This window comes from Amaranthus tricolor, chromosome 17, assembly GCF_026212465.1.
Source record: "Amaranthus tricolor cultivar Red isolate AtriRed21 chromosome 17, ASM2621246v1, whole genome shotgun sequence".
Lineage (NCBI taxonomy): Eukaryota > Viridiplantae > Streptophyta > Magnoliopsida > Caryophyllales > Amaranthaceae > Amaranthus > Amaranthus tricolor.
The window spans coordinates 18,769,968-18,791,351 of NC_080063.1; the positions used below are offsets into that span (position 1 = coordinate 18,769,968).

The 21,384-nt window shown below is 31.6% G+C and overlaps 2 protein-coding genes across 2 annotated transcripts; both read right to left on the bottom strand.

Annotated features, from left to right (window-relative positions):
• Positions 1-942: 942 nt before the first annotated feature.
• On the bottom strand, positions 943-5,615 carry LOC130804246 (proline dehydrogenase 2, mitochondrial-like). The gene is made up of 4 exons (XM_057668623.1): positions 4,766-5,615; positions 2,874-3,525; positions 1,727-1,967; positions 943-1,222 (listed from the first exon to the last, which is right to left on the bottom strand). Exons 1-4 carry the CDS (start codon positions 5,303-5,305, stop codon positions 1,180-1,182), a joined length of 1,476 nt encoding a protein of 491 aa, XP_057524606.1. The 5' UTR covers positions 5,306-5,615; the 3' UTR covers positions 943-1,179.
• A 3,634-nt stretch (positions 5,616-9,249) lies between these two features.
• LOC130804226 (probable inactive ATP-dependent zinc metalloprotease FTSHI 3, chloroplastic) lies at positions 9,250-14,925 on the bottom strand. Its single transcript, XM_057668599.1, has 4 exons — positions 13,598-14,925; positions 11,641-11,964; positions 10,572-10,872; positions 9,250-10,128 (listed from the first exon to the last, which is right to left on the bottom strand). Exons 1-4 carry the CDS (start codon positions 14,618-14,620, stop codon positions 9,920-9,922), a joined length of 1,857 nt encoding a protein of 618 aa, XP_057524582.1. The 5' UTR covers positions 14,621-14,925; the 3' UTR covers positions 9,250-9,919.
• Between the last annotated feature and the right edge of the window lie 6,459 nt (positions 14,926-21,384).

Genomic DNA, 21,384 nt, shown 5'->3' on the forward strand with positions numbered 1-21,384 from the left:
AAACATTAATAATAAAAATATTCAATATTAAATAAAAAATAATTTAATTTAATAATTAAAATTTCAGCTAAATTAAATTGTATATAAAATGAAATAATTCTAATAATAATAAAATACAAAATAATATAAATAAATTACTACAACATAAATTATAAGTTACTAGAATAATTCAAATAAAAAATAAAAAATTATTTAAATAATAATAATATAAATTATAAAATAAAATAATTTACTACAACGTATATTAAATAATAAGAAAATAAAAATAATTTAAATTAAAAAAAATTTTATAAAAAATTTTAAAAAACTCAGTCGCATGTGACCAAATCATGGCTGAGTCGCACGTTTTTTTGCGACTCTAATTTTTATTTTTTTTTAAAAAAAACAACCATTCGAATCGATTAAAGTACGTACCGGATCGGATTCATAGTCGCTTTGGTTAGCTATGATAAATCGATTTCAACTTTTTAGCTTGTTTTAACTCGGAGAGCGTTTTTAGAGAGATTTTAGAGAGATGTTACCGTGTTTGAGTTTGTATATTATGCAGGGGTGTTACTAGAAATTCAATATATATATAGGGTGGCGATAAAAATGTTCGAGATTTCATTTCCTACGCTTTATCTGCACCAAATTTTAACTTTTGATTTAATGTTTTTAGAGTGATAAAAGTGTTATTAAGTGAGATTGAAGTGTGTTAAACAAATTTTAAATCCAAATCCAAAGACATTTTCGTTATTTCATTAATATAGGGTGGACAATAAAATAAAAAAAGTGGCGATGTTTAGCAATAGCCCTGTAAAAATATAAGATGGTTTCATTTGCTTGTATAAATATGATTCGGATAATAAACGATCCAAAAACAGTTTTCAAAGTCTAAGCTGACTAAGCATATGATTTTACAGTCATCTTATGCTCAAATATCTTTTAACAACACGGTAAGCGTAGAGATCAAATGTTTGGAATTTACATATTATTTAATTTAAGGTTGTTTGAAGTATATATAGATATTTAATCTATTCTCAATAACAAACATTTCCTATTTAAGGACAATTTTACATTACATTTCCTAAAATATGAGATGAATACAAACAAGTGAACAACTAATTACTCCACATTATTTATTTTACAATTGTGTGACACTTTATACAAACACACATTCATTAACCCAACAAGCCTATTTCACAGTCCAAAGCCAGCCTTCATTCTTCTCTTCAATTCCATCCTATACACAAAGAAAAATGAAACAAATATTATATGTCAATTCTATAGTACTTCTATTAAATTGAGAATTATGGGTCAAACTAGTGGTAAACTACATTTTTTTTTTATGTTTGTCATAAGGGTTATTCTAATCATTTATAGAAAAAATTAGTTCTACTTATCCTTACTTTTAGGTAAAAGTATTTCAAACAGACTCGATGATCCGATAATTACACGATCTTATAACCAAACCTGATTTAGCCGGACTTAAAAAAGAATTTACAATCATATAAAACCCTATGTGGACAAAAAATCTGATATTAAACCAACCCGAAACACCTGACTCGAAATAGACCTAATAACCCGAATAAACACCACTACTTGTAGTGGATTTTTCAGCTTTACCCATCAAGTATTATATCAATCAATTCTTTTATTTTATTTTCTTTTTACAATTTGTTAAAAAAGGATAAGATCAATAATTTTGATAAAGAAGTTAAAGAGTATTAAAAAAGATAATGCTTACCCCATAAGTTGCCTATCAAGACGTGAAGAAGACAGCATTCCTCTATTTTCTTCAGCTCTTCTTAAGAGATATGGGATAACTTCTTCAACTGGCCCAAAAGTCAAGTATTTGCTAACTTGAAAACCAGCATTTTTTAGGCCATATGAAAGTGCCTCAGACATTCCATATAATTGCGCAAATTCAAGCCTTTCATTCTCCCTTCCTATCCCTAAATCTTTCGCTTTCTTAGCTGCCAATTGCCCTATTAATCATCAAAAAGGCCTAAAAGTGTCAATAGCTATAGTAACTAGGATGTAGACTAAATTTGATCTCTTTATCTTTATATAGCTATGATTAGACGTATTCAAAATAGACTCGATAATCCGAAACTTACCCGACATTTTAACCGAACCCAATTTGACTCGATTTCAAAAACGATATACAATTATGCAAAAACAATAAGGACGCAAACCCGATTTCAAACCAACCTGAATCACACACCTAACCCGAAATCAACCCGATAACGCAAATGAACACCTTTATGGCTATGTCCAAAAAAACTCTTAACTAGCTGACATCTACTACAAAGAATAATTTAAGTGTGTTTTGTTTGACAATTGTGTGTTGATTGTTGGTTACTAATTGGCTGATTCAGTTAGTTCTTGTTTGACCACTTAAAAGTATTGCCTTTTTTGCCAAGATTATTAAGCTAAATGTATAAGTCAATTGTTAACACTAATGCTTAGTAAAATTATTAATCGGTTATTGGTTGATTTGGTTGGCTTTTTTGACCACCTAAGTATCAATCTTTTATTTCGGTTGTTGATCACAAATGATTTGTATTATTACTTATTGGTTATTGGCTAGTTCAATTCAATCAGCTTGTTTGACTGGCCTTTCTGTTGATTGTTAAGTTAGTTATATCAGTCAATAATTTGGTAAAATTAGGTATCGATTCTTGACTATTTATCGGAAAAAACATGGGCATCAACAAAAAGTCAATCAAAAAAAGTTGACCGTAACAACTTTTTTACATTAGCTTAAAGATAAGCTTGCAAGTGACTTAAAATCATTTAACAAATAAGTTTTTTTTAGCGGTTTAATCGACTAACAAATCAAAAGTCAACCAATAAACTGATCAGCAAGACGATAAAGTTGCGAAGAATACCTGAATCAATGTTATGTGTAGCAAGAACAGCAGCAAAAGAGCCATCAACAATCTTGTCAATCATATAAGAAGCACACTCATTGTAACAATTGTGAGTATCTTGGATGGTATCATGTATAGGAGAATCAAAACCTAATGAATTAGCCAGTTTCCTTTCACTAGATATATAAGCCCCTCTAACAAGCTTGAATCCTATAGGCAAACCCATCTTTTCAGCTGCATTTGTTGCCAAAAACAGTCTCTCTTTTGCATCTTTCAAGTAAGCTTGAATTGTGTTATAAACAACTGGTTTATGATCACCCAATCTATTGAAACCAATTGATGAATTATAGGTTAAATAGTCGATACCCGGTTGAATTTTCGTGTCCTCGGCATCAATTGTTAGGGTTACATTAAGGTCTAAACATCTTTGACAGAGTTTGGTTAATCTTTGACGGGCTAATTCAAGGTCTTTTTCTTCTTCATTTGTTAATGGTTTTGGTTTTTTGAGTGTATGGTATAAAGGGCTTGATTTAGAGAAGATTGGTAAAGTATTTTGTTTCCATGGGAGTTTAAATGAAGGGTTTTGGTTTTCCCATCTTAGTAAATCACTCATTCTTTCAAGCAATTGCATTGGGCAAATTGCACTTATCTTCACAATTACAAAGCTTATCTGCAATAATAAAAGAACCCAAATTTAATTAGCTAATAATATTAATGAATTTGTTTAAATGATTTGATTAAGAGAGGGGAAATGTGAGCACATTGCACATAAAATTGGGATATTTTATCTTGGTTTGTGATAATATTGCCTCCTTGCCAATCATCCATACATCTTGCCTCGGGGCGAATCTTGCGTCGAGCGAGTCTGGACATTCATGGATTTATCGAAAATAACCTCTTTTAACGCGTTGAATAGACCTCCACCTTAAGTGAAAGGTTTTGAACCATGTAACAATCTCTCCTCATTAGCAACTGCAGTAGATTTGTGTTGGTGGGTCCCAAGTAGTTTAGTTAGCTTAATAATACCTGAAAACTTTTATCATAGCCCCCACAAATCCAAACCAAACCAAAAGTACCATGCAAAAGCTATCTAACAATTATAGTTTACTAGATTAAATTACTACCTTTTTCAATAAAAGCTATCCAACAATTGTAGTTTACTAGAAAGTACTACCTTAATTAATAGAATTTGCTACAAATTTTTTTGTTAAAATATTTAATTTCGTTATTTTTTAAAAAAACAAAAAAAAAAAACCATAATTCTAAAATTTGCATGTTAGAATTGAAATAGTATACTTCTTTCCATTTTTAATAGTTGCTACATTTCTGTTTTTAATGCTATCCAATGAACAATTTAATTTTTAATATCTTTAATTTCATATGATAAAAACTTTTAAAAAATTAATATTATAAAAATATGCATCAAGACGAATCAAACAAAATTTCAATTAAATATGTTTTAAGTTATACAAAGAAAAATATATACAGAATAAAATGAATAGTAGCAACTAAACCCAAAAAGTATTATGGTCATAATCAAAACTCATGTTATATACTTTATTAATAATCAATTCAATTAAAAGTTTAAATTAAAAGATTAAATGTTGGATAAGAATAATATAGGAGGGCGTGTTATTATTATTATTATTAATTTAAAAGAAAAAAAAATATAGGGAATTCAATCAGCCATTAAAATGACATTTGTAGCAAATTCATTAAAAAAATAGACTAGTAAATACTAACTAGTCAACAAAAATACTCAAAACAATTCATTCGTCTAGATGACAAACACAATCAAAAAAAAATTATCCAAGTAATTATTTAAGAACGTACCTCAAAATTAATAAGAGATTAACTAAATTAAAAACATAATTATAAATCAAAATACAAGCATATAGTATGATACATACCGAAGATGCAGGAAATAGCTTGGTAGACTCAATAGTATTTAGAAAAGTCTTGTAATTCTGATCACATGAAAGATTATCATAAGCATGTTCTAATCCATAATTAAGCATCCCTCTTAATCCAGCCTCATAAATCTTCTCAACAATCAAACTTGTTTCCTTTATATCTTTCCCAGCAACAAATTGTTCATAAAAACTATGCTTAACTGACCCCAAAATTGCTTGACGAAAAACGGGTATTTCAATCAATTTTGACCTCATAATCCAAATACCCATTTCAACAATCGGGTCAATAGACGCCATACTAAGATTTAAAATTGATTTAATCAATTTTGTAGTGGAAAATGATGAAAATAATTTCTGGGTATCATCAAGATTTAGGGTTGAAGAAGGATTTTCGTTTTGGGGTTGTTTTATGAGAAATGAATCGGGTTTTTCATCGAAATTTAGAGGTAAAATGGGTAAAGTTGTCGGGGAAGAATTTAATGGTCTTGTAATTTGGCTGAATCTTTGAAAAAGCTTTGGTGTAATTCTAATGGCCATCAATGGTGAAATCCCTGTTTTTTTTCTTTATTTTTGGGTGTAGTGAGAAGGAGAATGAAAGGAATTATATAGAGGAGAAATGAAAATGATAGGAGAAATTGATTTGAATATTGATTGATTAATGAGAAAAAGGTTTAAAATTAGGGTTGATTAACAGTTCAATACAGAGAAAGTGAAGCTGTTAATTGCGATACAAACGATAATTAAAGTCTAATTACGGAATCTTTTGGTTTGTTTTGGAATCCATGATTCAATTTGACGTAGCAGTGAATCATACTACACACATCATTCCTGCGTGGAGAGATCAAATTTATACACCTGTTTTAATTGCCTAATTTTTGTCATATAAATATAGGGGTTATTTAGATTCGGGTCTATCCATGTTTTGACATGGGATACTGAGTTAATGATTATCATTATGATTAAATTTGAGTTTATAAGATATTTTTATTTTTCGTTTTTTTATGATTGTCTATTATTGATTTTTGGGCAAAAATTTGAAAGGAAATTTTTACTTGATATAAAATATTATTTTAAAAATGAAACTAAAATATTTATTCTTGTTTTGAAAAGATAAATGAGAAAAATAAATAAAGATATGCTAATCATTACTCATTATAAATATGGTAATCTATGTTTTATAATAATCTCACTTTCTATTGGTCAATTGAATGCTAACATAAATTACTTAAACATAGAGTACAATGAGTTTGAGGATAATTTTGGAAAAATTTATGTCCAAAAAAGAAAATGATTTTATAGTGAACAAACTTATGAAAGTACTTGTTTTAGTAACGTGACAAACAAAAAGGAACAAAAGGAGTATGATAAATACTAATTTTAGTTAACCATAAATGATGGCAATTTAGAAACCATTTTCGTAGAATAATTCTAATTTTTGTTTATTAAGTAATTCAACATTTTTTTACGATAAGTTGTAACCTCCTATAGTTTGGTTTTTAACATATAAAACTAAGAAAACACCCAAAAGTTGTTACTTTGAAGTATATAGTTGTTATTATATACTCAAAAATTAGTATTATTATTGGAAAATAGCAAAATTATTCACAATAATTTTTTTCTAAATTAATTGCTATTGAATATGTAGTATTACAAACATGTATAAAACAAAAAAAATGTTCAAGCCAGTTTATTGTATATATGTGCAGACAGCATACCTTACACTAATATTTTATATATTTTAATTGTTTGTTTGTTGTTTGTTGTCTGTTGTTTGTTGTTGATTAATTCATTTGACTTATTTGATTAATTGAAGTTAATTTTTTTGTTAGTTACATTATATGTAACTTTTAAACTACACTATAAGGATATATTTCTTCTATCAAATATTAGTTGGTAAATAAGATAAAAATAATATAGATTAATGAATTATATAGATGATATAGAATAACAATATAAGATGTAAATGTGATTAAAAAAGAAAGTAAAATCATTATCGAAATATGAAATACGATATAGGTAAAAAAAATAATGGAGGAAATATTAAAAATAATTGAGGAGCATAAACCGTCTCGTACAAATTAGTGTACAAAGCGATTTTATTGAATTATTGTGAAACAACAACGTTCTCTATATGAATCAAATAGTCTAAAAAATACAAATCATAATAATATAATTTTAATTTTAAAGTTATCTCAGCAAAGATTAGTGGCCGCAATTTGACATTTCATACCAAAGTACTCGAATTACCTGTAATTAATCAAAAAAATAAACTGAAAATTAAAATAAAGTTATAGAAAAATTTTGAATATTTACATAAAAAATTCTAAAAGCATTTAAACATTTTTTTCAATATTTATATTATTTTTTTTAAAAAAAGTAAAACTTGCTATAGCAAGTCATTCGATTACCCGAGTTTGCTCTAGGCAAATAACCCAACTTATTGTAGGAAAATCGTAAAAATGTTGGATTATTCTAGGTAATTTTTCCTATAAAAAAAATTGTTATTTATGATTAGTTCTTTTATAATTTAAACGGTAAATGACATCTACATTTGTAATGATAATAATAATATATAGGGTATGTAACTGTTATTTTGTCAAACACCCGTTAAAAATTAGAATCGACCTCAATAAAGAGTATCTATTTTTCATAGTTTGCCTAGGGCCCATAAAATACCAAAAACGACTAAGATTGTAATGTCATAAAATGAAAATTTTAATTTTTAAGTTTCCGTTAAATAAAAGGACGGTTCAAAGTTAAAGAGTTACAAATATTCTTTAAATTAAAAAAAGAGATATTGCAATTAGTGAAGGATGAATAGTTAGTTTCCTAATCAATTAATTATGTTATCTCGTTATCTGCGACCACATAGTGAGATAGCATCTGATCTCCCAACAAGCTGGGCTGTGCTGAAAAATTGATCAATATTTCCTTTATTTAATTGTAAATCACATAAGATTCAATTTTATCATTTTATAATAAGAAAAATGCTTCGTCGAGTAATATGTACTCCTCGTTTTATATCATTTGTTATATTTTAAGTGCTTTTAGGTCAAATATAACAAATATTATTAAAAAAAAAAGTATTTTGGTTTAATTAGCTTTATGAAAAAACAAAAATAATCAATAAAATAAAGTGAAATTGAATAAAACCTTGACCATCTAGCTTGGTTGAAAAATTATAATTTGCGGAGGAGTAAACATACATTTCCATTTAAGATGGTTTTATCGTGAAACAGTCTTAATTTGAGCTAAATTAGATTGTATCACGATAAGACTGTTTTAAATATTAAATTGATGAGACCGTCTTTAATTTAGCTCAAATTAAAACTGTCTCACGATGGGACTATTTTTAATCAATTTTCATACTTAAAATGTTTACTTTTAATTTTTTATTATTTAAAATGTCATATTAAAGGTTAAATTGAGAATTTAAATATTAAAAGACTCATTTTTTATTAAATTAAGCTCTATATAGACCTATTTGATCCTAAAATGTTGTAATATAAGAGTTTGAGAAGAATAAATGACCAGTTAGTCTCTTGAGAGACCGCCTCTTTAAGAGACGTATTTCAAGTCCAGCCCATTAAGATTAATGCCTACTTATGGTATTCTTAATGCTTACTTACATTATCCTTAATGCCTACTTACAATATTTTAAATGTCTACTTACATTATTCTTAGTGTCTACTTATAATATTTTAAAAAATATATAACGGGTCTGCTCAATTAGAGATGGTTTCTCAAAGAGACCGTCTCTCATAAAAATTTGTGATAAATGATTGGTTCCTACTTTCTAATTTGAACTATTTTAGTGAAAGACTGTTTTTCGATAAGATAACTTCAAAAAAAAAACTAATATTTTCAATGATTTATTTAACCCAAGTATTAGACGCATCTCTTAATAAGACCGTTCCATACGATAACTTTTGTTCTAGTATTTGGTTGGGTTATTTGTGTTTCAGTATAGGATGCATTTTTCGGTGAAACCAATCGTCTCATATTCTCAGTTGTGTCAGCAAATTGAGAAACCAACGGCCTAAAATGAGAAGCGAGTAAAGTTTGAGTAGAATGGTCCAATCGAAAACCATGTAATTACAGCTGGGAATCAATGCTCTTAGCTGTAAGTGTGAACCATAATAGTACAACACATGATATATGATCGTATTTGGTAAATAACTTTTTTATTGGCTTTTACATAGGCCAAAAAATACGGACTCATTTGGAAATATATTTAGTACATTTTTCACAAATTGTATCAGTTAAATTATCCAATTAATAAAGTTAATGAGGATATAGACTCTTCTATCTAAGGCACCTCATACATTATTTAAGTGAATAATTGCTAGAGTTGTGGGCCAATCCATGCGGACATGTACCGGTGTACTGGATACAAACAATAACAATGTCTCAAAGTCTTATTTCAAAGAGATTAAAATCGACTATTTAAATCAATATATCTAATTCAAAGGTCATCACATGTATACTTTATTTCCATTTATTTTTACGAGACACCCTCACGAGAATTGATCTTTTGATTCATGATTATGGAATGAAACCAAGTTTTATTAATCTAATTATCACTGACCTACCAGTCACCCTTCTCTTTTATCCGAGCTTGGACCGACAATAAGAGACAATCACTCAGATGACAAGATATCTTAAAAAACACTAAATAGATTAATATTTCCATCTGTTTACAAACATTACCGTCCAAAACAGAGAAAACTTATTTTCCTCAACTCGTAAGACGCCTCCAATATCTTTTTCCCCCTGAGTTTGTAATTTGTATTAATAATTATAAAATATTTCCTAAAAAATATTGTAAAGAAAACCAAACACCCCATTAGACAGGGCAAAATTGCCAGGATACACATATGTAGGATGATCTGATTGAGTCCATAGACCTCTTGTCTCCAACAAACCGGCTTGTTGTCTAATCGGGTTTACTTGGGTCGGGCTAGCACATCCACAATCCAACCAGCCGCCTTAGACCAAGATGTTTCTGCTGCGAGTCGGGTAGAATGACGTGGCATGATCGCATGAGACGTAAATTGACATGAATAGTATCACTAGCTTGGGTGAATGATCAAAAGTTTAGCACCCACTTTGTTTAAGATGTAACAAAACCCAAAAATAATAGTCATAATATCATGAGCTTAATGTTTGATAACCCATAGGCTCTTGAAACCCATCAGTTCTAGTTTCAGACTTTCCTATAATAGAAGGTATCCAAGGGAAAAGCTTCCCTAGCTCCTTGCCAATCACACTCGAAGTTGCTTGAATTTGCTTATTGTTGATACCGAACTTTGCCCTTTCTACGGCTTCCATTATATCTTCTCTCGATACTGCTTCTCCGCCTATTTTCCCATCCGAATAAAATTCAAAATGTTAAAACACAGTACTATAACTATCAGCAACAATCTGAAGAAGCCGCGATAATCCTAGCAAAATATGTGCAATTTTAATTTACATGACGTAAGTTGCAAATCAGGTTTGCTACCAAGGGTCAAACAAAAAAAATTTTGTTATCACTAACAAGGGTAAAGTTGCGTGCATCAAAACCCTCCCAAATCTTGCCTAGGTGGTATGACAAGGGGTGTTCAACGGGCCGGGCCCCCATTTAAAGCCCTTTTCCGGTCCGTATTTGGAAGGGTTTTGTAAGGGCCGGGTTATCTACTTAAGGGGAGTGGGGTAATTGGTAAGATAGAGGTAGCTTATCCATTTAAGTATTATATAATAAGATATAGCGATTTTATATTTTACTAAGGCGTGTAAATTGAGTCAAATTAGCGGTTTCTACCTCTGCGAGCAGCGAGTAATGCGGATTCGTTGACAATGTTGGCAAGATCAGCACCTACAAGGCCTTGGGTGAGGGAAGCAACAAGGTCACAGATTAGTTGCTTGTTTTCGTCTAGCGGAACATCCCTCAAATGCACTGCCAGTATCTTTTTCCTCTCTTCTTCGTCGGGTTCTCCAACAACTACTTTCCTCGAGAAGCGACCAGGACGGCAAAGAGCTTGATCCAATGCTTCAGGTCGGTTTGTTGCAGCAATGACAACCACCTTTGAGTCTGACTCAAAACCATCCATTTCTGTCAGCAACTGTCGGGATAAAAGGGTTCAAGTGTCAGTCTTGTACACGTTAGTTGGCAACAAACCTCCGCATGAGATCCAATACAACTTAGACAAACGAAACAAAGGCATCGGGAGTTTTTGTTGATAGAACACACTATAACGAAAAGTCAAAAACTATGATAAACCAAACTTAAATTATTCTTGGCGGTGTTCGAAACATAAATAGCATAGTGCAGTATTCACGAGTACCAGCAAAGCACAACAGCGATAACACCACCCGTGGACGGTAGTTTAGAGAAATTAATGAAACATAAACCTCAAAATAATCCGGGGCTAGACCACAAATTATAATAAATTCATAAAAACTAGTAAAGGATCAAATAAGGGGGGTGTTTGAACCTGAAGAAAACACTAACAAAGCTTAGGGTCAACTTAGTTTTAAAAAGCGCCTAGGTACGCCTAAAGCGAGTAGCTTGGGCAGGCGATGGGCTGGGCGCTTGATAAGGCTACGAGAGGCGATTCCTTAAGAAGAGCACCTTATAGCCCTTAAGGCAAGCGCCTCAAAGCGCCTTTTGGTCTTGGCCTCGAAAGAAGCACATTTGACACGGGCACCTCTTGCTCAATGGCTAGTATATTCGCCTGGTGCCTAAAGCCTAGGCTCTTAGGATTCTCAACACTTTTGGGTTCTTGAACCTTAAAATGAAACTAGTCAATAATCATTGTCTCATCAATATCAAAACCTTCCTCTTTTTTTTTTTGTTAGCTTTTATTCGGTTATTTTTTTCTCTGAGTTACCTGGTTGAGGGTCTGATCACGTTCATCATTGAAACTCCTACCACGCTTTCCTCCAACAGCATCAAGTTCATCAATGAATATAATAGACGGTGAAGATTTCCTTGCAACGCTAAAAAGGTCTCTAATACGTGCAGCTCCCCTCCCGACAAACAACTCTACAAATTCACTGGCGGATACAGAGAAGAATGGTACACCAGCTTCACCAGCCACGGCACGAGCTAGTAAGGTTTTTCCTGTTCCAGGAGGGCCTACCAACAGAACACCTCTAGGTAACCTTGCTCCTAATTTGTTATAATTGATACATCCTTGCATGCATGATACTATCTGCATAAAATATTTCAGTAAGTTAGCATGGGATTGATAATTTAGATCACACCCTCCCAGTAACACACAAAAAAGTAAATACGCCAGGCTAAATGGCACGAGCATTATTGAGCTTTAAGAGACAGTGCGACATATATCAACAACAACATTCCATTACCCCAATGTCATTAAGTGGGTCCCACCTAAGGCGGGGTTTGGGAGGGTTGGATGTATGCATTTTACCCTTAATGATAAATCTAACAAAGGTTATTTCTGATTGACTCTTAGTAGCATACGCCATGTGCAACTTCATATATATAAGAAGTGTACATTGATAAACCATTTTCCCATTATAATCCGAAATCAAAGAACTATAAATCTTTGACCCCATTGAAATAATGGACATTACAGTGTGACATATATGACATGCAAAAATGAAAGCTTAGTAGACATTGTTTAAGACATTGATGGTAAAATTATAAAGAGCACACTGATATACTCATCATTAAATATTTGTTTTTCTTCATAATTTTTCACCAATTTTTTCAAATGGTAATGGATGAGATTGGGTTTCATGAAGAAAAAAATGGTTAGAGTATGACAAGCTTGATCATGTAGTTTTCCTTCCTAAATTTCACTAAACTTTCATCATCATTTCGACCATTTAACACCAATAATCTAACGGATGTTTAATTCTAGCGTCCTTAATTCAAGCAGATATTCTAAAGGTGAATGGTCAAACCTAGCACCTCTTCCACTGGCAAAGAAGATGAAACAATTGAAAGCATCCATCAGAGAGAACAAGGAGTTTTTTGCAACATAACTCAATGCTTTTTCCTTTTAAGTGATGAAATAGATGAATTTTTAACTTCAACATAAATAACACACTTTTAGAACCCTTGGCAATGCTCACAAATGAGGAAAGACAATTTTAAACTAGAAAAATCCAACTTAAAGTTCACACAATTGCTAAAACAGAGAGATATACTCAAAGGGGGAATGCCACCATGATTTAAGCATAAAAATTGGCAGCAATTGATCCTTCGTATGAACACGAGATGAACCCATATAATTAGCCCATTTCTCTAATTGATCACTTTAAGATTGTGAATGATAAATTTATGGTTATAAGTGATCACTTAAGACTAGAAAAAAGTGATCACTTTAAGGATACAAGTGATCCCATTAAGACAAATTATGTACATTAAGAGATATACTATGAATTGTCTTATTTTGAGAATTTATGAATAAATATAGGGCATCGACTCCCACATAGCAGCAACAATGAAATATATACACAAAACTGCCTTCTTTGCACCATAGCATACACAGCAGAAATATCATATAAAAAACTGAGTAGAAATCTGCAACATGATTGTTATTCTTAATGAGGAACAAGTCAATGCAATGTCCCATGATTCGCTAATCTCCTTGCGAATCGCGAATCGAAAAAAAGCTAATTATGGGTGGTTTTGCGCTATCCTTGGGAAAATTCGAGCGAATCGCGAATTCAAAAAGTGAATTAGCTAGCGAATTATGTTACACCGGGCCAATGACTATTGGTCTATAACTGGATGCACTGCCTCAAAAGAATGTTAAATAAAGGTGACAGTATTATGCATCTAATGTTAAGAATTGAAGATAAGTAGCATACCTCCATGAGCTCAACTTTTGCACTATCAACGCCTTCAACATCATCGAAGCTAACAGTCTGGTTACTAGGCTTTCGTTTTTTTGCAGGACCATTCGAAGCGTAAAGTTGACGATAAAGCAGCCACATTAAAGGAGCCAAGGGGATCCATAATGTCAAGACAGTTAGTAAAATACTCTTGAACGACATTAACGCCGATTGAGGAGCCGAGCTATATACAGTACCCTTTTCTCTCATAAGACCTAAAAGAAAGCTTTCATCATTATCAACCTTCCTTGTAGCATATTGCCACTCGGGAACTACGGGTTTTTTCCTCAAACGTCTTACAGGCACAAGGGTATCCTTAACTTGTGTGGGCCCATCAGCTGCCTCAACAGATTCACCCACTACATTTTCATTCTGATCATCCTCTAAAAGCACATTTGCTTCCTCTAAACAAGGGGGTTCAACACTAGGAGGCTTTGTATTGAAGTAAATTCGTCGTGAACCTTCTTCAAACAAAACTTTCGTAGCAGACCCGTTTTGGATGCTTAAAACTAAATCCGAATAAGGAACAATTTTCGGGTTTGGAATCGCCATTATCTTCACAAACAAATAACATATCCCAAGAGCAAATGAAATTGAAGTAGCAAGGGTAAATTTCTTCATATGCTTTCTTAAAAACATTCCAAAATCATTAAAAGCTGATCGAATCGAAACCCTTTTCAATCTAGTAGATAATAGCCTCAACCTAGGCCTTAATCTCAATGAAAATCTCCTACTTATACTAAAAAATTCCCTACCTTCCAAATGGGCAACTTTATTTTTCCTATTTCCATCGCTAATTAACCCTATATTACTACAAGAAACCAAATTACAGTATAATTGAGATTTTAATGAATCAAAAGAAGCACAACCATATTTAGGCAAAACAGAATGAGACCTATATATACATCTATCAACAGATTTAGCTCTCAAAGGGTAAAGTTTATAACTTTTGGGATTGCCCACTGATACACAATTAGAAACAAGGCAAAAAGAAGCCATTTTTGCTAAATAAAACGCAGAAATTACAGAAGTTGATCCATTAAAACTAGGTATTGATGAAAACTATCATAATCCAAAGCTTAATTGACTGTTAATCAAAAACCTAACTACCTGATAAGGTTGGAAATCCCAGAAAACCCAAATACCTAGTTCCTTGTATGAAGAGTGAAGAAGGTTGAAGTAGGCTGTAGATTGCTTCAGGATTTGAAGATAAGAAATGTTTCCTGCATTCTATAGTGTAATTGTGTTCTTGAACTTAATTTATGTGAATAGAATAGAATTTTGATATTTTTGGACGTATGGCTTGTCGTGACCTAGCAATTAGCATGGTTATATGAGTCATGAGTTCATGACACTTTGGTAGGGGCTGGGGCCCGGGCCCGTCGGAGGCTCAATCTGACATTTTATTTTGCGGGCTTGGTTAGGTTTAAATGGGTCAAGTTCTGGGTCGTCCCTTTGTTAACATAGAATGAAGTATGAACGGACTTAAATGAGTTATTGTTAAACTATTTTTTACAGTTGAAGATTTATTATTTGGCAAAATTGTCAGTAATAAATCAGTTTTTGTTCGATTCAATGAAAATAAACTCATATATTGTTAATTTTTAAATTAACCCACCTATTAATATAATTATAAGTGTTGAAAATAAATTTAATAAGTTTATTAATTTAAAATAAACAATGTGAGAGTTTATTTTCAAAAATTACTAAAAGTATGCAATCATCGAAAATAGTACAGGCGATGCAAGGGTGAAATCATTAAAAATTCCTAAAGAGCTAAAAATCAACGAGTTTAATATAAAGTAGCATTCATTTATATTATGTCGTATAGATAATGCACTAATTGTAATAAAAAGAGTAAGAAGAGTAAGAAAAAAAAAATTAATTTGATTATTTAATAACAATTATGTAAATCGTTAAATTTTATAAAAATATAAATAAAGAAAAAAGGTTATCAAATATACAATTGTTACAAGTGATGTTACAATTCATGTGAATGCATTGGTATGTAGAATGCTATCTTCATGAATAGTAGTTTTGTTGTACTATTTAGGCATCTTGCACTATAATGCAAGATGCCTACAATAGTACAACAAAACTACTATTCATGAAGATAGTATTCCACATACCACTGCATTCATATGAATTGTAACATCACTTGTAACACTCCCTCTTGAATGTATTACATATATGTGAAAATTTTATTATGACATTCATAGCCCTAAACTGCTTCATTAAAAACCTTTATTAAAAAAAAATTCCAGTGGCATAAAAACCTGATCAAAGGAAAAAATAGTACAATGAGCATATTTCTCCCCCTGAAGCTAACATATGTCTCGAAATCGGCACATTTCAATCTTGCGTACTAAATACTCGAATTGCCTTGACGAAAGTCACTTTGTGAATAAATCAACGGGGTTTTCACAGGATTGAATTTCTTGGACTTTTATCTTTTTATCTTTCTGCAGATCATGTGCGAAGAATAATTTTGGTGACAAGTGTTTTGTTCTATCTCCCCTGATGTATTCTTCTCTGACTTGGTTGATACATGCATCATTATCTTCATAAATTGTAGTTGATGCTCTAGTTGTATCATTTAAACAATCTTCTTGGAGTTTGCCGATCATGAATCTCAACAATACACACTCTCGACTGGCTTCATATAAAGCTATAAGTTCTGCATGATTTGAGGAAGTAGCCATTAGAGTTTGTTTTATTGATTTTCAAGATATTGCGGTTCCTGCATATGTAAATACATATCCATTTTATGACTTGGTCATATGTGGATCAGATAGATATCCTGCATAAGCATATCCAGTAAGTATGACATCATTTCCTGACTGGAACAATAATCCAAGGTCTATAGTTCCCTTAAGGTATCGAAATAGATGTTTTATCCCATTTCAATGTCTTTTTGTTGGTGCATTGCTATACCTAGCTAACAGATTTACAGAAAATGCTATATCAGGTCTTGTATAATTTGCTAAGTACATTAAAGCATCAATGACATTCAAGTATGGCACTTCAAGGCCTAAAATTTCTTCGTTTTCTTCTTGTGGACGAAATCGGTCATCCTTTATGTTTAATGATCATATCACCATTTGGGAACTTAGTGGATGAGCCGTGTCCATGTAAAATCGTTTTAAAACTTTCTTAGTATAATTGCTCTGATGGACAAATATTTCACTTTTCAAATGTTCAATTTGTAATCCAAGGCAAAATTTAGTTTTTCTTAAATCCTTCATCTCAAATTCCCTCATCAAATATTTAGCTGTTATTTCAATTTCTCTTGGAGTTCAATCAGATTTAAGTCATCAACAAACACAGCAATTATTACGAAATCGGATTGAGATCTTTTGATGAATACACATGGACTAATTTGGTTGCTTTTGAATCCTACTTTTATAAGGTATTCACTCAAACGATTATACCACATTCGCCCAGATTTCTTTAATCCAATACAATAATCTCTTTAATTTTATTGAAAATATTTCTCTAGGTACATTCTTTATTGGTAGGTTTAGTCCTTCAGGGACCTTCATATAGATGTCTGCATCAAGTGACCCATATAAATACGCAGTTACGACATCCATCAATCTCATGTGTAGGCATTGAGAAACTGTTAAACTTACCAAAAATATGAATGTGGTTGCATCAACTACTAGGGAATATGTTTCTTCATAATCAATTCCTGGCATTTGAGAAAAACCTTGGGCTACAATTCTTGCCTTGTATTTGGCAATTTCATTTTTCTCATTTCTTTTTATTACAAATACCCATTTGAAGCCTACAAGTTTCACGCCTTTTGGAGTTTGTAAAATTTGCCCAAAAACTTCTCTTTTTTCAAATGATTTTAACTCTGCTCAATTGCTTCTTTCCATCTTGGCCAATTAGGTCTTATTCTGCATTCATTTATCGACATTGGTTCAAGATCGTTTTCATCATTTATTATATCAATAGATATGAAATAAGCAAAGGATTCATTTGGAATAGTCCTTTTTCGATTCCATTTTTTCTTGGAGAAAATATAATTTATTGAGGTTTCATTAATTTCATTTTTTTTCTTTTTCATTATCGAAGATATCTTGATTTTCTCCTTTATTCTCACTTTCATCTTGAGTATCATTTGGTGCACCTTCTTATTTTCTCAATTTTCTTGGTTTTAAATCTTTTGAACCAAGTGGCCTTCCACGCTTTCTTTGCATAAAAATTTCATCACTTTTTTCCTTTTCATCAAGAATTTATATTCGAGCAGGAGTATTTGCTGTTAGTATACGTGATTTTGTAACTTTCTTAGTATCTGTGAATGCATCAGGTAATTGGTTAGCAACACTTTGTAGATGAACAATTCGTTGTACTTCTTGTTCATATGATTTTGTTTTTGGGTCTAAATATTCTAAATGTGTTATTGAACAATTCGTTGTACTTCTTGTTCACATGATTTTGTTTTTGGGTCTAAATATTCTAAATGTGTTACTTTCCAAATAAGTTTTAATATTTCTTTTCTATAAGTCCACATTCTCTCCCCCTAAGGATGGGAATATTGTCTCATTAAAGTGGCAATCAACAAATCTAGCTTGAAATTGATCACCAGTTAATGGTTCAAGATATCGAATGATTAATGAAGATTCAAAACCGACATATATTCCCATTCTTCTTTGTGGACCCATTTTTGTACGTTGAGGGGGAGCAATGGACACATATACAGCGCATCCAAAGATTTTTCAAATGTGATATATTAGGTTCATGATTCGCTACTAATTGTATTGGCGAATATTTATGATAAGTTGTAGGTCTTAGCCTAATCAATGATGTTGCATGTAATATTGCATAACCCCAGGCTGATGATGGTAATTTTGATTTCATTAGAAGTTGTCTTGCAATTAATTGCAATCTCTTAATTAAGGATTCAGCAAGACCATTTTGTGTGCGAACATGTGGCACAGGGTATTCCACTTTAATTCCAATTGACATGCAATAATCATTAAAAGTTTGAGATGTGAATTCGCCGGCATTGTCCAATCTAATACTTTTTATTGTATAATCAGGAAAATAATTTTTTAATTGGATGATTTGTGCAAGTAGTTTTGCAAATGCATTGTTTCTACTTGATAGAAAGCTTACATGTGACCATCTTATGGAAGCGTCTATTAAGACCATGAAGTACCTAAAAGGTCCACATGGTGAATTAATTGGTCCACATATATCTACTTGAATTCTTTCAAGAAATATAAGAGATTCAGTAACAATCTTATTTTCTGATGGTCTAGTAATAAATTTTTCAAGAGAACAAGAGGTGCATAAGAGCTCATTTGACTGGGGAATCTTAATATTTCTTAGTGAATGCCCGACTGAATTTTTTATTATTTTATGCATCATCCCAGTGCCAGGATGACCTAAGAGGTCATGCCATAGAGTGAAATAGCTCTTTATTGTCTAGTCTTATCACATTTATTTCAATCGGATGTATACAAGTGAGATACAACCCCGATGAATATACTGGCATCCTTTCAAGCATAATTTTTGTGCCATTACTTTCTGTTGTAAGGCATAAGAATTTTTTCTCATTTATGGTTTTGGTTTTCATATGGTAACCATTTTGGCATATTGTCTTGAAACTGATAAGATTTCTTCGAGATTTACTCGAGTATAGTGCAGCATTTATTACTAATTTTGTCCCATAGGGAGTATGATGCATGCTTTTCCAGTGCCTTCAATTAATTTTGATGTTCTTGATATGGTATTGACATTTGCCTGAAGCAATTTTAAGTTTAATAAATATTATCGATTTTTCCATATCGTATGTGTTGCTCCACTGTCTAGGAGGTAATGAAATATTGATCCATTTACTGACATTTCCTTTTCTAAGACAGAAGAAAAAAAAAATTATATTATTAATATAAAGCCAGAATACTCAATACAAAAATATAAATAGAGAATTACAACTTATCAAATTAAAAAAAAGAAGACAAGTTAGAGAAACAGAAAATGCATCTAGTCATCTCAAAAGATGTAATTATCTTCTTCTTGGGCATCAAATTTGTGGAGGTTCACATCCTCATTAAAGAAATCGGAGACATCTAAGGTAAGCCCAGGTGTACTTGCTTCATTTACAAAATTCGCTTATGCCTTTTTTCCTTTGTTTTTCTGGGAAGCTTGATATAAATCCACTAAATGTTTGGCGGTACGACAAGTTCGCCCCCAATGTCCAGTCATGCCACATTTATTACATGTGCTTTTGTGTTTCTGGACTTGTTTAAAATTATCATTTCGGGAGGCAAATATATTTCTTTCATAAATGTGGCTACATCTGCGGCCACGACCAAATCCGTGACCACGACCACGGCCATAGAATTTTCCTTGTTCAAAAGTATTCATGCTGCTCTTTTCGTGATATTTTCCACGACCTCTGCCTCTTGTGAAATAGTTCCCACGACCTTAATGGCGCACATTCCTCTCAATCATATTTGTCTCATCAAAGGGCATATACCTTACAGGTTTCCTGTTGTGATTTTTTTAATAATAATTTATTATTTTGCTCCGCAATAAGAAGTATTTTTAGCAATTCATGATATTTCTTGAAATATCTTTCACGATATTGTTGTTGTAACAAAATGCTATTTACGTGAAAGGTTGATAATGTTTTTTCTATCATTTCTTCATCTGTTATTAGTTGTCCACAATAGACTAATTTTGATTTTATCAGATGAAAGGTTGAATTATAATCACTAATTGATTTCAAATCTTGAAATCTTAATTCTCGCCATTCATCGATGGTCTTTGGGAGAAGTACACTTTTATCATGGCCAAATCGTTCATTTAGCTCTTTCCAAAGTAATTTTGGGTCCTCATAATTGGTGTATTCATGTTTGAGACTGCCGGTTAAATGATGTCTCAAAATTGATGCAGCTTTTGCCTTATCTTCCTCAATTTTTATGGAATCTCTTTCAATACCCTTTCCTTTGTCGGCAGGATTAAGTTCAATTATTGTGTATAATAAACTTTTTGCTTTTAGATATAATTTGACATCTGAAGCCCATTAAATGAAATAGTTTCCTGTTAATTCCAAGGCATTGCATTTTGATCAGCCATTATTTTCTACAATTGAGAAAATGACAAGGTTATTAATGATTTTGTGTATCATTAGAGATATTAAAGCATATTAGTATTATCTCCCCCTGATTTAATATCTCAGATATAATGAGTACAACTGTACAATATAATCAGAAAAAAGTAGATAGTATTAATAGATAATAAAACAAAATAAAAATTGCTTAAAAAAAATTACAATATTTATAATTTATTTTTGGACAATAAGGTAGAGCATTAGCGCTACGAGTAATATAATTAAACCTATAATGATAATGAATGCTTCTAGTATTTTACTTATATTATCGGCAATTGGATTGAGGTGGGGGTTTGAAGGTGTATTGTTTGCCATGGATGGTTGAAGGAAGAAGAAGAAGAGGAAAAAAAAATTTAGTGGGTTAAATTTTATTTTATTTTTGTTTGAGATAAGGTGTGACTGTGTGAGTGGTGTGTGTGTTTGTGACGGGTAGAAGACCCTATTTATTTATTTATTTATTTTTCTGATAAAAGTTTTTAATGAGGCTGTTTAGGGCTATGAATGTCATAATAAAATTTCCACATATATGTAATGCATTCAAGGGGGAGTGTTACAAGTGATGTTACAATTCATGTGAATGCATTGGTACGTGGAATGCTATCTTCGTAAATAGTAGTTTTGTTATACTATTATAGGT